Consider the following 13467-nt stretch of genomic DNA (forward strand, 5'->3'; position numbering starts at 1 on the left):
ACAAAATACAAGGCTAATAATAATAAATCCAGTCTCCTTTCATTTGGCTTTGGGATGCATTATATATTTCCATTCTCCATCCTTTTGTTTTACCAGGCTGACACTTAAAAAATAATTTTAGATCATTAAAAATACTTCCCTGTGGCAAAAAAAAAGGCAGTAGGGTAAGATTTATTGTGGATAAAGTTTACTACTGGCAAATCTGGCAGTCCTAAAACTCTGGTGGTGTTACATTTTCTCCTATATAAGCAGTTTACCAATTACACAGTATTTCTGCTTTTGTTTGAACTTCACAATAACCCTGGTGAGGTGGGCAGAGCAGAATTACAGTCTCCACTTTATAAAGGCTACTGAGGCTTAGAAAGTAACTTGTCCCTCTAGAAACTATATGGTGATCCAAATAGAACTACAGGAACAAATTCAGTTTATTATAATTTGATTAGGCTAACCTTAAATCTTAAACTGCCTCAAAAAAGCATCAGTTAATATATTCCTAACGTAACTAATAGAATGATTTGTTACCCTTCCTGGTTAAGTCAAACTATTCTTAGCGACTTTCAAATGCTAAATTCCATTTCTATCGTTAAATATAACATTAGATATACATATGAATCCATTCCTTTGAAACCCATTTCCAAATAAATATTAATGTCAAAACCAAGTTTTTCTAGCTCAGTTACAGAAAAAAATTCTCTTCCTAAATCTTCAAGGTAAGGCCTCTATATTAACAAGCAGCTAAGTCTTAAGAACACTTCCCTGTTAGCCAGTTCGCTGTAAAAGACTGCAGCATATAGTGGTACTACTAGTGATGACGATGACTGGGGTTAATTTAATGTACCAAATTTTAAATATTCTAGAATGTCAAAATTACCACTTCACGGACTTGGTGCTTTGGAAGGAAGCATGGATCACAGTGTACTCTTAAGAGACTGAAGAATCTGCCACTCCCTGGGTGGGAAGAACCTTGGTTGCTAGTCATGCCTGATCAGAGGTATTGTGAACTCCCCCAGCTCGGCAACTGGAGCAACCCAGTTCCTACGTGCATTTCAGGACTTCTCTTTCTTCTTCCAACTCAAACTTCTCTTCTCAAACCACAGAAAACTACTTGAAACGTGGCAAGTACTTAATATCAGCTGTTTCGACCACCACCCAATATTTCTGAGAAAAAGTTCAGAGAAACTTTGTTCAATTACGATTCATTAACCATGGTGTTGGGTTTTTTATACACTTTAGGCACATCTGTTGCTCAGAGTGCTTTGGTAACACAATCCTACTTTAGGAAGAAAAGACACGAAGGAGATCATCTAGCTTCTAAATAACCTCAATGTTGCTGACTCACATGTAACAATTATTTTTATTTACTGTATTCTTATTTCTTGGAGAGGAGTGAATTGTTGTATTAATATAGCACATTTAAAGTTACCTCCTACTCCAATTGTTGTTTATTCTCCTAAAGTAGGAGTTTTGCATTAATTCTCAGTTACTTGATAACAAAACAAATCTATGCAACATGTATAACTCCAAAGTTACCTGACACCAACATACCTACTTTTTAAAAGTGGCCAAAAATATGCTGGGTAATACAAATAGCACCCTAACTGGACTCCTTTAAAAAGTGAAAATTGTAACATCACAAATTACCCTGAAGTTTTTAAATAACCGGGCAAAAGTAGACTATATGTTACTGTTTTTCCCAACAATATCTAGTACCTTTTGTTAAAATCTCACAAGGTAATCTAAAATTAGTAGGAAATCTTTAGCAGACACAAAAGATGAGAGATGAAACTGCAGCGAGAGAGCATGGCAAATCCAAAAGGTCTAGTAGTGCATAAATCTACTGGAAAAAAAACAACAACAACAAAAGAGATAGAGAGAATTAACAAGATACAATAATAAAAGTTATGTCTTTAAAGCAGATTATAACAGGGTGGGAAATGTTTAATATGTGTCCTCCTGAAAAGCAGTTACTATCTTTTAAATTAAAAAAAAAAAAAAACAGCTGGTATATTTTCACAGCATCTAGATTTATTTATGGTATAAAGCCATAGAATTGTAATATTATTACTCCTTTCCCACCCTGGCAGAGAATAAACATGAATTCAGAAGCACAGTGGAGTGAAAACAAAGAAGAGGAGAGAGAAAAGGCAGCAGAGAAAGACAGAAAAGGTGAATACAGAGCTACAGAAGTGTTTATTGAGCATGCTACAGAGGTAAGCAGAGTACACACAAAAGGAAATTAAACAACCATCAAACCTCCCAACTTTGTTAGAAAATTAATTTTTAATTGTGCCGCTTTCAAACTATACTGAATTTTACATTTCTAAAGATGTAAAAACTCAACTAATAGAAAATATACATGACCATTCTGTCTACATAGATAACAGAATCTATGAATCTTGAAACTAAGTACATCAATTTCAAAAAGTATTGGTCATTTAAACAGAATCAACAATTCAGATTGACAAGAACTGTTCAAATTAATTTGACCTGTAGATTCTGAGCCATGTTTTTATTAAAGTCAGATCTATTCCTAAATACAAAATATTTTGAAGATTTATTAAAACTGAATATTACAATGCAAGGTAAATTAAGACTAAAGGCACATAAACTTTGGTCCCACCTGGTTGTCAGTTTTAGAAAACTGCCACAAAATTAATCTTCCTGCAAATTTTCGCAGTACACTTTCTTTATCTTTGAAAAATACATGCACCAGTTCCTGAACTAGCTAGACCAGTCTGCACATGCTCAGAAATCCACAACCATATTCCAAATCTTAATTACAAACTAAGGATGGCAATATATATTTAAATGCACGTAAGTCATGTCAACTTCAAAAACATCTACGAAAAATATTCAGCCACAAACAAGACATTACTTAGTGCTGACATTTATATGATACGTCCCACAAGAGTGTGTACAAAAAGGTTAAGATTCCACAATGCTTTCCACATAGGGCTCAAACTTACAGAAATCACTTTGTTGTCTTAAGAAATTAATACTCTGCATCTTGTTAATTTTAACTAATGCCTACATTCATAACTGAATCTAGACCAGAATTGTGAGATACAAAAGGCCAATGTTTTTTTAAAGCAATAAAGCCTAAGGTAGTAAAAACTAAAAAATGCTGCTTTAATTCTCTCAGTATCATGTATCTTATTTGAGTAAATAGAAAGAAATGTGACAAGCCAATAATTCAAAATAAGTTCCAAGCAGGAGAAACAAAAACTTAACCTTTTTACACACCCCTGCCTAAACATATGGTAATTCCCATATAACAATGTGCCCTAGACAACCAATTCCTTTTTCCTAGTAAATGCACAATAGCAACACTAGTTTTCCTTTTTAAGGCACGTATGTCAACTAAGTTGAAAAACGAAAGTATAATTAAACTAAAAATTTAAACAGACAAAAATAATGGCTTCCCTATAGAACAGATGAAATATAGCAGTTAACACTCTGCCTTTATGTATGCCATTTCATTTTATAACCAAGGAATGATAACAGCATGAAAAAAAAAAAGGAAACAAAAAAAAAAAATCAAACTCTGGTCCCCACTTTTCTGAACAGTCAATAGGTGATGACACCAAACAATGTGATACACCCTCCATCTTCACCTCCCCCTTTTTAAATTGTTGACTTGGAGAAAGACACTCTCAGATGATGGTTTTCACCAAGGTTATAATTATGAAGATCAATCAAGGCCTGGATAGCTTCTTCCACTGTTGCCATCTGAAGAAGAGCCATTTTGTGATCTCTTCTGAAACAAAATTATAAAATTAGATACTTCATAAAAATTAGGAAGGGCTTAAATACTTGAATTTTTGCCCACTACAGAATCAAAAATTTCCATAAACAAAAAGAATAAAAACTACTTGAAGAAAATTTTTAACTTCTATCAAGTCACTAATTTAAAGATAAGAAAGCTTGCTTACTGAAAAAACTTAAATGCTTTCACAGTGCCCCCAGTGTTAGCAAACAGTGTTCGTAGATCCTCTTCTGCTACTGAAGGACTAGGAAAATTGGATGGAAAAAAGTAAAGATTAATAATAATTTTCGAATTTTATTTCTAAAATGTATACCCATTTAAAAATCTCCAGCTGTAATACTTACGGGATATTGGATAGGTGTAGGGTTGCAGAAGGAGGAAAAATGTTCTGAAAATTTTTGGATCCAGGTTTCTTAAAACGATGCAATGGGGAATTACCAAAATCCTTTGTTAGCCCTTGATCATCAAGTCCCTCTCGAGGTAGTTGTACAGTCTGATGTTTAGACAGAGTAACACGAATAATTTTGCCATACATTTTCTGTCCATTAAGATGGTTCATGGCTATAAAAAGAAAAAAAAAATGCCTATTAAAAAACAATATTAACAAAGTTCAAAACAAAAAGAATTCTTTTGGAATAGCTGAAATAACTGAATTCCATGATTTTTAAATAAATCTTTTTTTTTTTTTTTTTTGGTTAAGCTTATTTATGTTGAGAGAGAACATGAAAGGGTGAGGGGCAAAGAGAGGCTGGCTCCATGCTGACAGTGAGGGGCTGGGACTCACGAACCGTGAGATCACAACCTGAATCAAAACCAAGACTTGGACACTTAACCTACTGAGCCACCTAGGCGCCCCATGATTTTTAAATAAATCTTGAGTTTTCAACAGTCACTGTTGACAAGATGATTTAAATTTATTTGCCCTAGACCATTTTGGCAAAAAAGCCAGCCTCTTTCACAGAATGCAAATCCTCATTATGAATCTTCTCTTCCTTGTCAATCCTGATAAATCATATACTTAGATGCCACAGAAAGAAACTTAGTACTCATCTGTAACAACTTCTCTCTCCTGCCCCATAACCTAACTGCCAAGTCCCACAATAATCTTTTCTTCCTAATTATCTCTCAATTCTCTACTTTTCACGGTCACAATTTTTTGATCTGCTAACTCTGTCTCCCAATTTGTCTTCCTGTTGGGATTTTTCCCTACTTTCTTCAAATGCATCCTATTACACAGAGCAGCTGGATGACCTCTATAAATTGCAAATCTCATGTTATTACCTGCTTAAAATCCTTAGGGTCAGACTAGGAAAGGTATAAAGCCATGTTGAAGAAATGAATTTGGACTATATCCTGATCTCCCCAGCGTCTCTGAACATATTTACTGATGATATACAAAACCAATTACTTTGTTAGTGCTGAGAATCAAGTGGTAAGACAAGAACCATCTCACCCCTCATGGAACTTACAGTATTTTAGTACTGTACTCTTTGAACTTTACAAAACCCTATCTTCCTTGAAGTGCCAATTTTTCTTACCTTTTAGCCCTGTGTGCATGCTGTTCTAGCTACAGTAATTTTTCATCTGGTCATTATCCCTCCTAGTCTTTCTCACTGTTCTTCTCTGGAAAGGTTCATACTCCCCATGCAGCACTCTTTTCTTCTTCTTAAATTCATCACAATTTATTTTAATTATCTAACTACTCCTCCTTACGACTGCAAAGGACATGAAGGTAGGAACCCCGGTCTCTATCCCAGCACACAGCACAGTGCCTAACACAGAACATTATTACATGCCTACTTTCTGCGGTAGCAGTTGGGTTATTTTTAAACTAAGCGAACTGGTCTGAGGTTACAGATAAGTTACATGTTTTATGTTTTACTCACTAGCCACAACAACTTACGACCATTTTATAAGTCATATACTTTAAACTGAAGGTCTGATTTGACTATTCCAAGTTTGTGTATTAACAGCAAAGAGATAAAGGCAAGGTGGAAGAAAAGGGAAATGAGGACAAAATCCTACTCACAACAGTACGTACACAGTCTGACACCAGAGATATGCCCAATTTATTAAATCCAAGCATCTTTTCCTACTTACTCACATAGAATATAAACCAGTTAAACCAGTTAAATATAAAACAGTTCTGAAAAGGAAAATGCTGTAGAAGTGTTAAGGTACCATTCAGAAAAGATTCAAAAGTAAATTCTTATTTCACTTACAGCTTCCCTAATTTGTAAAAACAAGTTTAACTCTTCCCAATTATTTTACTGTAGTGTTATGTATTTGTAATTTTCTTTAGATTTGCAACTGAGGCCAACAGAAAAAAAAAAAATCTCAGGCCTGAATTCTTTCTCACTTGTTTTACTGCATTTCACATATACTTCTAAATTTTCACTTACAAAATAAACTGCATTATTCAGAGATGGTACACAAACTCCTTTTATAAAACTTATTTGATTTATAAAATATTTTCAAAGTTCTAGAATTCTATTGTTTTAAGTGAACAGTACTTTGCTTATGAAAAAGTGCTACTACATCATAGAAGGCATGGGTTATAAGGAATGAATCTGGGAATGAAGTGGTATAAAGAAGTAGACTAAGGTTGTTATAAGAAAGCTATCTTTGTTCATCTTCGAAAAATCATGAAAAGACGAAAAATCATGAGCTTTGAGATACTGAAGAGCAGATATAAGAAAACAATAAAAAGTCCTAGGAATAGCACCTGCATCAAGAGGAGATGGATAATAGACTAATGGGATTAAAATAAAGCAAAATAACCAAAAAGCTATCTCTAGAAGTAGTCAGATAATGAGAAATATGTCGAGTCAGTTGACCTGACAAAAGAATATGAAGTGGATGAGGGCCGAAGTTGAGGGGTAGAATATCAGGGTTTTTAAGTATTCAAAAAAAAAAAAAAAGAAAAGAAAAGAAAAGAAAACCTTGTCAAATACTAAGGCATACATAATGATTAAGCAAAAAGCAGAAGAGTACTTGAATTACTAATTTAAGATGAATCAAGCTTAAATATTGGGACTCTGATATCTTGAAGCCTGTTACAAGAAATATGGCACAAATGGACAAAACAATCAATGAACGATAAAAGACAAAAAAGCCAATGTCGCACAGTGGAAATGGCACTTTGGGTTGAGTATAATTTTCTACTTTTCTCTTAATCTCTGAAGAAGATATTAATGAACAATCAGAAGTTAAGATGGTTAAAAAAAAGTTATATATATATATATACTGTTTCCGATTCTGTGTCTCCCTCTCTCTCTGCCCCTCCCCCGTTCATGCTCTGTCTCTCTCTGTCCCAAAAATAAATAAACGTTGGAAAAAAAAAAAAAAGTTATATATAGCCACAGGACAAGTTTATATGTGGAAATGGAGCTATGTCAACAATTATACCCTTTATAATTCAAAAAACTTAGGTGTGTTGCCTCTCTCGTTATTCCAAAAAATGAATCTTAACATCTACTTGTCTATTTTATTAATCTATTCAAAAACCCAGCTTCTAGCTTTTCTTTCTTTCTCTCAACTGTCTTCTATACCAGTGATTTCTAGTCTGGTCTTTATCTTCTTCTTTCCTTGGGTTTACACCATCATTCTTAAAGTTAACCTCCTGTCACAACACTGCTTTCACTATACTACACATACCTAATTTTAGTATAGTAGTTTCATTATTTTAGTTTTAAGTATTCTAAATTCTTATTCAACGTTTATTTATTTTTGGGACAGAGAGAGACAGAGCATGAACGGGGGAGGGGCAGAGAGAGAGGAAGACACAGAATCGGAAACGGGCTCCAGGCTCCGAGCCATCAGCCCAGAGCCCGACGCGGGGCTCGAACTCCCAAGACCGCGAGATCGTGACCTGGCTGAAGTCGGACGCTTAACCGACTGCGCCACCCAGGCGCCCCTCTAAATTCTTATTAAAGTAACTTCTTTGATCCCTGAAATACTGGGAAATATAAGTGTATCTTTTTGTTATTAGCTCTAACTTGACTGTGCAACAATGAATATGGTCTACATGATACTTCCTCTTTGCCTTATGGAGGGCTGCTTTAGTAAATGTTCCCTATGTACTTAAAAAGAATGTGTTACATGTATAATTCTATACATGTGTCATTTGTGTTGTACCATTTGTATCCTTGTTGATCATCATTTTGTATGCCTGAAATAATTCAGAAAGGTGTGTTGACAATTCTTCCTCCAGTTCTATTCATTTATGATTTACATATTTTGAGGATATTTCATTAGGGGCACACCCACATAAAACTGTTTTGTTTTCCTGGTGATCTAAATTAATCTATCTTTTCTATATCCCTTTACTTTCAATCTTTCCACATTCTTGTGCTTTATATGCTTCTTGTAAAGACTTTTTAAAAATCAGATCTGATGACCTGTCTTTTGACTGATGCATTTACTACTTTACATTTGCTGTTGTTGTTATTATTGATGTATAGGGACTTAGATTCTATCATAATTTTAAAATTTATATTTTCCCCCATTATACTCCATACCATTTGCTATTTCCCTCCACTGGATGGGGGGAATCTCTTGAAATCTCAGCAATACCTCTAAGTGTGACTTAGAGTTCTTCACTATGCAAGACAGTTCCTCTGTGAAAGCCAATATAGACATACACTTAAAAATTGCTCAAATATCATTAACACTAGAGTTACAGGATTTCCACGCACTTTACAGCACACTTTGACAGATGTAATATAGTGGCTAAAGGTCTGTTATAAAGAACTAAATAAGTTTACTTTTGAGATGGCAGTTATATAAAAATACTCTTTGGTATTTTGTTAAAATTCTGTTAAAGTTCATTTAGGATAACACGTTACTCTTAAAACAACAATTTAAGAAAACGCTAAATTAAATAAGCCATGGTAGAAAGATTATTAAAGAAACACCTTAAAGTTTGCAAATTTTAAAACTCTGGTCTAAAATGATTTAGCATGGCCTCTGAGATTTGCAGCAATCTCGTTCACATTTAAACACTACTATCTCTTAATGTTCTTTATTTCCCCCATACTACTTCCTAAACATAAAAATATCTGCCTAGGGGCGCCTGGGTGGCTCAGTCAGTTGGGTGCCCGACTTCGGCTCAGGTCATGATCTTGCAGTCCCTGAGTTCGAGCCCCGCATCGGGCTCTGGGCTGACAGCTCAGAGTCTGGAACCTGTTTCAGATTCTGTGTCTCCCTCTCTCTCTGACCCTCCCCTGCTCATGCTCTGTCTCTCTGTCTCAAAAATAAATAAATGTTAAAAAAAAAATTAAAAAAAAAATATATGTGCCTATACCATAAAACAATGAGTGTTTCCAAATAGAGTCCTATGAAAACCAAAGGGAGAACAGGGCCCCAAAACAAAGCATACTAAATTTTTTAAATTCTCACTAATTTTTTTCAATAGCACACCTTAGTTTTCTGTGGGATTTGAGTATGTGGGTGTGTATTTTAAAGGCATTAATGGTGTGAATACATATTTTTCTGGTCATATACTTCAAAATCTACCCTAAAAGCAATGAGAAAAAATAAATTATTTGCTATTACATATGGTTTAAAAACTACAAATCATGCTATTAGACAGTCAAGGCTCTAGTAAAGTGTAAGTACTGTTACGCACTGAGCTGTATTCTCCCAAAATTCATATATTGAAGCTCTAAGGAGATAGTGAAGGTTAAATAAGGTCACAAGGATGAGGCCCTCATCCAGTAAGACCAGTGTCCTTAGAAGAAGAGGAAGAGAAACCCAGAGAGCTCAGAGGAAAGGTTATGTGAGGAGATGCAGAGAAGGTGGCCATTTGCAAGCCAGGAAGAAAGCCCTTATCAGAAACTCAATCTACTGGCACCTGAGAAAAAAAATTTCTGTTGTTTAAGCCACTCTGTGGTATTGTTTTAGCAGCACAAATTGATGTAAGTATAGTAAAAACTAAAATGCCACTTATTTAAAATAGTCATTTTATATATATATATATATATATATATATATATATATATATATAATATCCAGAAGAATTTGATTAAATTCTACCTGAGGTACTTCTTAACCATGATAACTGTAAATCCTTTACATGAGGGTAATGTCATCCACAGCTCACACAGTGATGAGAAAAAAATGAAACATTTGAGAAATATTTTTTTAAATGCTACTTACAATGTACATAAAAGCAATGCCCATGACTACCCTTACCAGAGTACAGAAGTATACACAGCAGAGGGAGAAAAAAAGATTTATGAGGACACCCAGAACATGATTAGCACTTTTTTACAGATCTTTCATTAAAGACGGGTATCTCCATTTGAAAAAGCAGAGAGCCAGAGGTCTAGTTTTATACGTTGTCTGAGCTACCATGAAAGCTGGTAAGAAATAATAAAATTCAAATTTACTTCTATCTGATACCAAATGCCAAAAGGTCCATATGTCATGTTCAAGTTTATAACGTTCACTGGGCATAAGAGCAAAAATACACTAGTCATTACGTCATAAGTGACAAATTTCTAAATTAACAACGTGAAAACAACCAACCTGAGGCACCGAATGTCAATGAACAGAATTACAAGCTAAAGATCATACTGATATTTACAGTCTTATCACACTGAATGTGTAGTTGTATTCCAGATTTGTGATCTGACTTTGTGTATGAAGGCAAATGATGTATTAATTAAAATACTTACCTAAGTTAAGAATGTAAGTGTAATTTGACTACAGTACATTTTAAGATTCCAAAAGGGATTAACAATGGTGTATTGTATGTGGCACAAGGTTTTCATTTTGTAAAAACCCAGTACCCCTAAAATACGTTTTCCATGTGACTCTTTCTATTAAGTTTACAAAAATCTAGGAGAATTAAGATAACACCACATTAATCAGGACTCCATGGACTATATTTAGCATAGTAGTTAACTTCTATCACACGGAGTAAGTAGGAATGAAAAACACTAGGGATCTTTAATACAAATGTCATAATTCTTATGTGAAATTATTATTGCAATTCTGGAGCCTAAACCTTTTTCCACTGGATTGTACTTGAGGAATGGTAAGAGAACAGCAGAAAACCACAAACATATTCATCATGCATTAAAATACGAAAATTAACGTGCCATTTTGAGCCTTGGCTATCCAAAATAATAAATAAATGAATGAATGAATGAGTAAATAAAGGTTCTTACTGCCATAAAGGGGTTTGATTTTATTAACAGATTCAGATTTATAGACGTATGGATAACTGTTTAACCTTACCAAGCTGTGATTGGTTTCCATCAGCCATCTGTATCAGAGCACTGTCTTTCTTATTGTACAAAATCTTCACACGCTGCACATCTCCATAAACACCTTTTTTGGAGCCACAGAGAGGTAATCCAAAAATGGAATTAATGTTACATGCAAGTCAGCTGAAGATTATCTTTCTGACATATTAATGAAACATTCAGACATCAACATGATCACTCATTCAAACTCATCATTCTCACAAATGAATAAAGAAGATCAAGATTTTGAACAGTGAATTTTGAAAAGAATAATTTTTGATAAACCCTCAAAGCTATGTGAATGATATTAAATTAAAGACCATGCAAAATAAATCAGCATGCATTAAAACAAATTTTGTGTCTATGGAGAGTTTTAAATAGCAAAGAAAAATAGCAAAAGATTTACTATTCAACTTTAAGCCAAAGTGCTAGCTACAAATAAGAATTAAGGTGAAACAAAAATCAAATCAATAATAAAAGTATAGTGCTAACAATAACATACCGAAGAGGGTAAACAGACTTTGGGGCGTAACCATCTTTAGAAGGAGAGAAGAGCAAGCAGCGTAAGACAAGAAGAGAGAAGAGTCGAGGAAGAGCGGAGATGAACAGATCATCCATAACGAAGGGTGGTTCCCGCAGAATGGTGAGGTGGTCATGGATCATGGTTCAAGGCGGTTAATTGGGGCAAGTTGGTCCGAGGAACATTTGTTCAAGCACAGAAGCATGAACATAGGGAATGGAGACAGGGAATGAAGACAAGGACAAGGAAAATAAAGGATAAGACAGGGAAGGGAATGGGCATTTGGGAAAAGACAAGGAAAGGGAAGGTGAACACACAAGGAAAAGGATGAAATGGGGAAGGGAAACAGCAATGCAGAAGAAAAAAATAAGGAATTGGGGAACAAAAAAAAAATAAAATATAGGTCAGTACATAGGAAATGCAGGAATTTGGTCAGAAAATGGTTGGTTTATGTACTGTACAAGAAAAACTGAGTAAAATGTAGTCATCCAAGACAAATATGGGTAAAGTACATCTATATCAAAGAGTAAATTACAGCATTTCATCTCAACATAGGGAAGGAAAGCATGCACAGGAATTTTAAACTTTGAACTTTAACTGCATAAGCATGGCTGGTTATGAAATGCAGGCAAAATTCTTAAAAGAAAAACAAAGGCACTCTGATTCAAACATTTTAGCATGCAGAACTGTGAATGACAATAGTATCAAATGATAAAATAAGCTTAATGTTCGTATTAACAGAGGCCAATTAAAAATGAAACAAATATTCAAATTAGACATTGTAAACTGATACACTGAGCTTCCCACATTTCATACCAGCTTTCATAGCAATCAAAATAAAATATACCAGACATAAAATGTACAACTAAAGAAAATAACTCAGCAATAAATTTTATTTAACAAGGGGGAGGGGGAATAAAGTTGGAAAATATTTTTAGAAGACAATGACTAATAACTGCAAAGAAAAAATTACTAAGAAAGACTGGAAGAGTGCCTCGTCAAGATCTTTGGAAGAACCTTCAAAGAAAAATGTATTAGAGTAGTTCACATAAAATAAGATTTAAAAAAATGCAATGACACATAAGCATGAAATGAACAAGCAAATAATTAGAAAAGGCAAAGAACAAAATTGTTTTACAGTTAAATCTGCAAATTAGATCACATTTGCCTTTGAGAACAACAGAAAGAAAAAGCCATACTACAGTACTTCACCATATTTTTCTTAGGAAAAATAGGTAGTTAGGTTAAAATAATAATAATATAATAATAATAAATATATATATATATATAAAGAGATATGACTGCCTAGGGAAATATTACCTAAACAAATACATAGATTTTATTCAGAAATAGAAACGTACAGAAAATACTTTGACTAATGAATGTACATAAAAAGAAAGGCAAGTGCAAAATGAAATAAACATGAGAAACTTTCACAAATGAAATGGAGTTAAAGAATAAACATTACAAAATTATTTTACTAACCTCTTCATTTAAATTGCTAACCAACAGGACTGTATTGCCACCAGCTGAGACTCCAGGCATACCCACTCGGCCAGCAGCAGCTGCAGCAGCTGCTGCAGCAGCATTTGGAATAGCCAAAGGACTCAGAGCTCCTGGAACAGCTGCAACAGGAAGCCCTAATTTTAAAATAAAGCATATTTTACGAAACACACACAAGTCGTTTACAAAAACCAATTTAAGCACGATGGCTGCATGGCTTACGGCTGACCATTCCAAATGGTTCCTGAAAGTTAATTTTTATAACATTTAGAAAAATGGTTTACTGATAATGCATCAGAGAAAATTAACTGGTTTCAATGAAATCATTAAATATTAGGGCTAAGGTACATACCTGTATGTTAAAAAATTAAATATACCATATTCCATCTCCTATGAAAAAGCAAACAAAGCATAAAGGATGTAAT

At 34.2% G+C, this 13467-nt stretch overlaps 1 protein-coding gene across 1 annotated transcript in view; it reads right to left on the reverse strand.

The window, feature by feature from the left end:
• Positions 1–2261: 2261 nt before the first annotated feature.
• The window catches only part of PTBP2 (polypyrimidine tract binding protein 2), an 82698-nt gene continuing 71492 nt past the window's right edge, over positions 2262–13467 (reverse strand). The window contains exons 9-14 of the mRNA XM_047082845.1: positions 13025–13164; positions 11522–11555; positions 11012–11104; positions 4111–4327; positions 3933–4010; positions 2262–3757 (exon numbers count right to left, since the gene is read on the reverse strand). Of these exons, the coding sequence (XP_046938801.1) occupies positions 3625–3757; positions 3933–4010; positions 4111–4327; positions 11012–11104; positions 11522–11555; positions 13025–13164 (695 nt within the window). The 3' untranslated portion in view covers positions 2262–3624. The remainder of the gene's footprint in view (positions 3758–3932; positions 4011–4110; positions 4328–11011; positions 11105–11521; positions 11556–13024; positions 13165–13467) is intronic.

Source organism: Lynx rufus, unplaced genomic scaffold (genome assembly GCF_022079265.1).
Source record: "Lynx rufus isolate CCGP_SWC_20201006 ecotype Redwood Valley unplaced genomic scaffold, mLynRuf1.p SCAF_2, whole genome shotgun sequence".
Classification (NCBI taxonomy): Eukaryota; Metazoa; Chordata; class Mammalia; order Carnivora; family Felidae; genus Lynx; species Lynx rufus.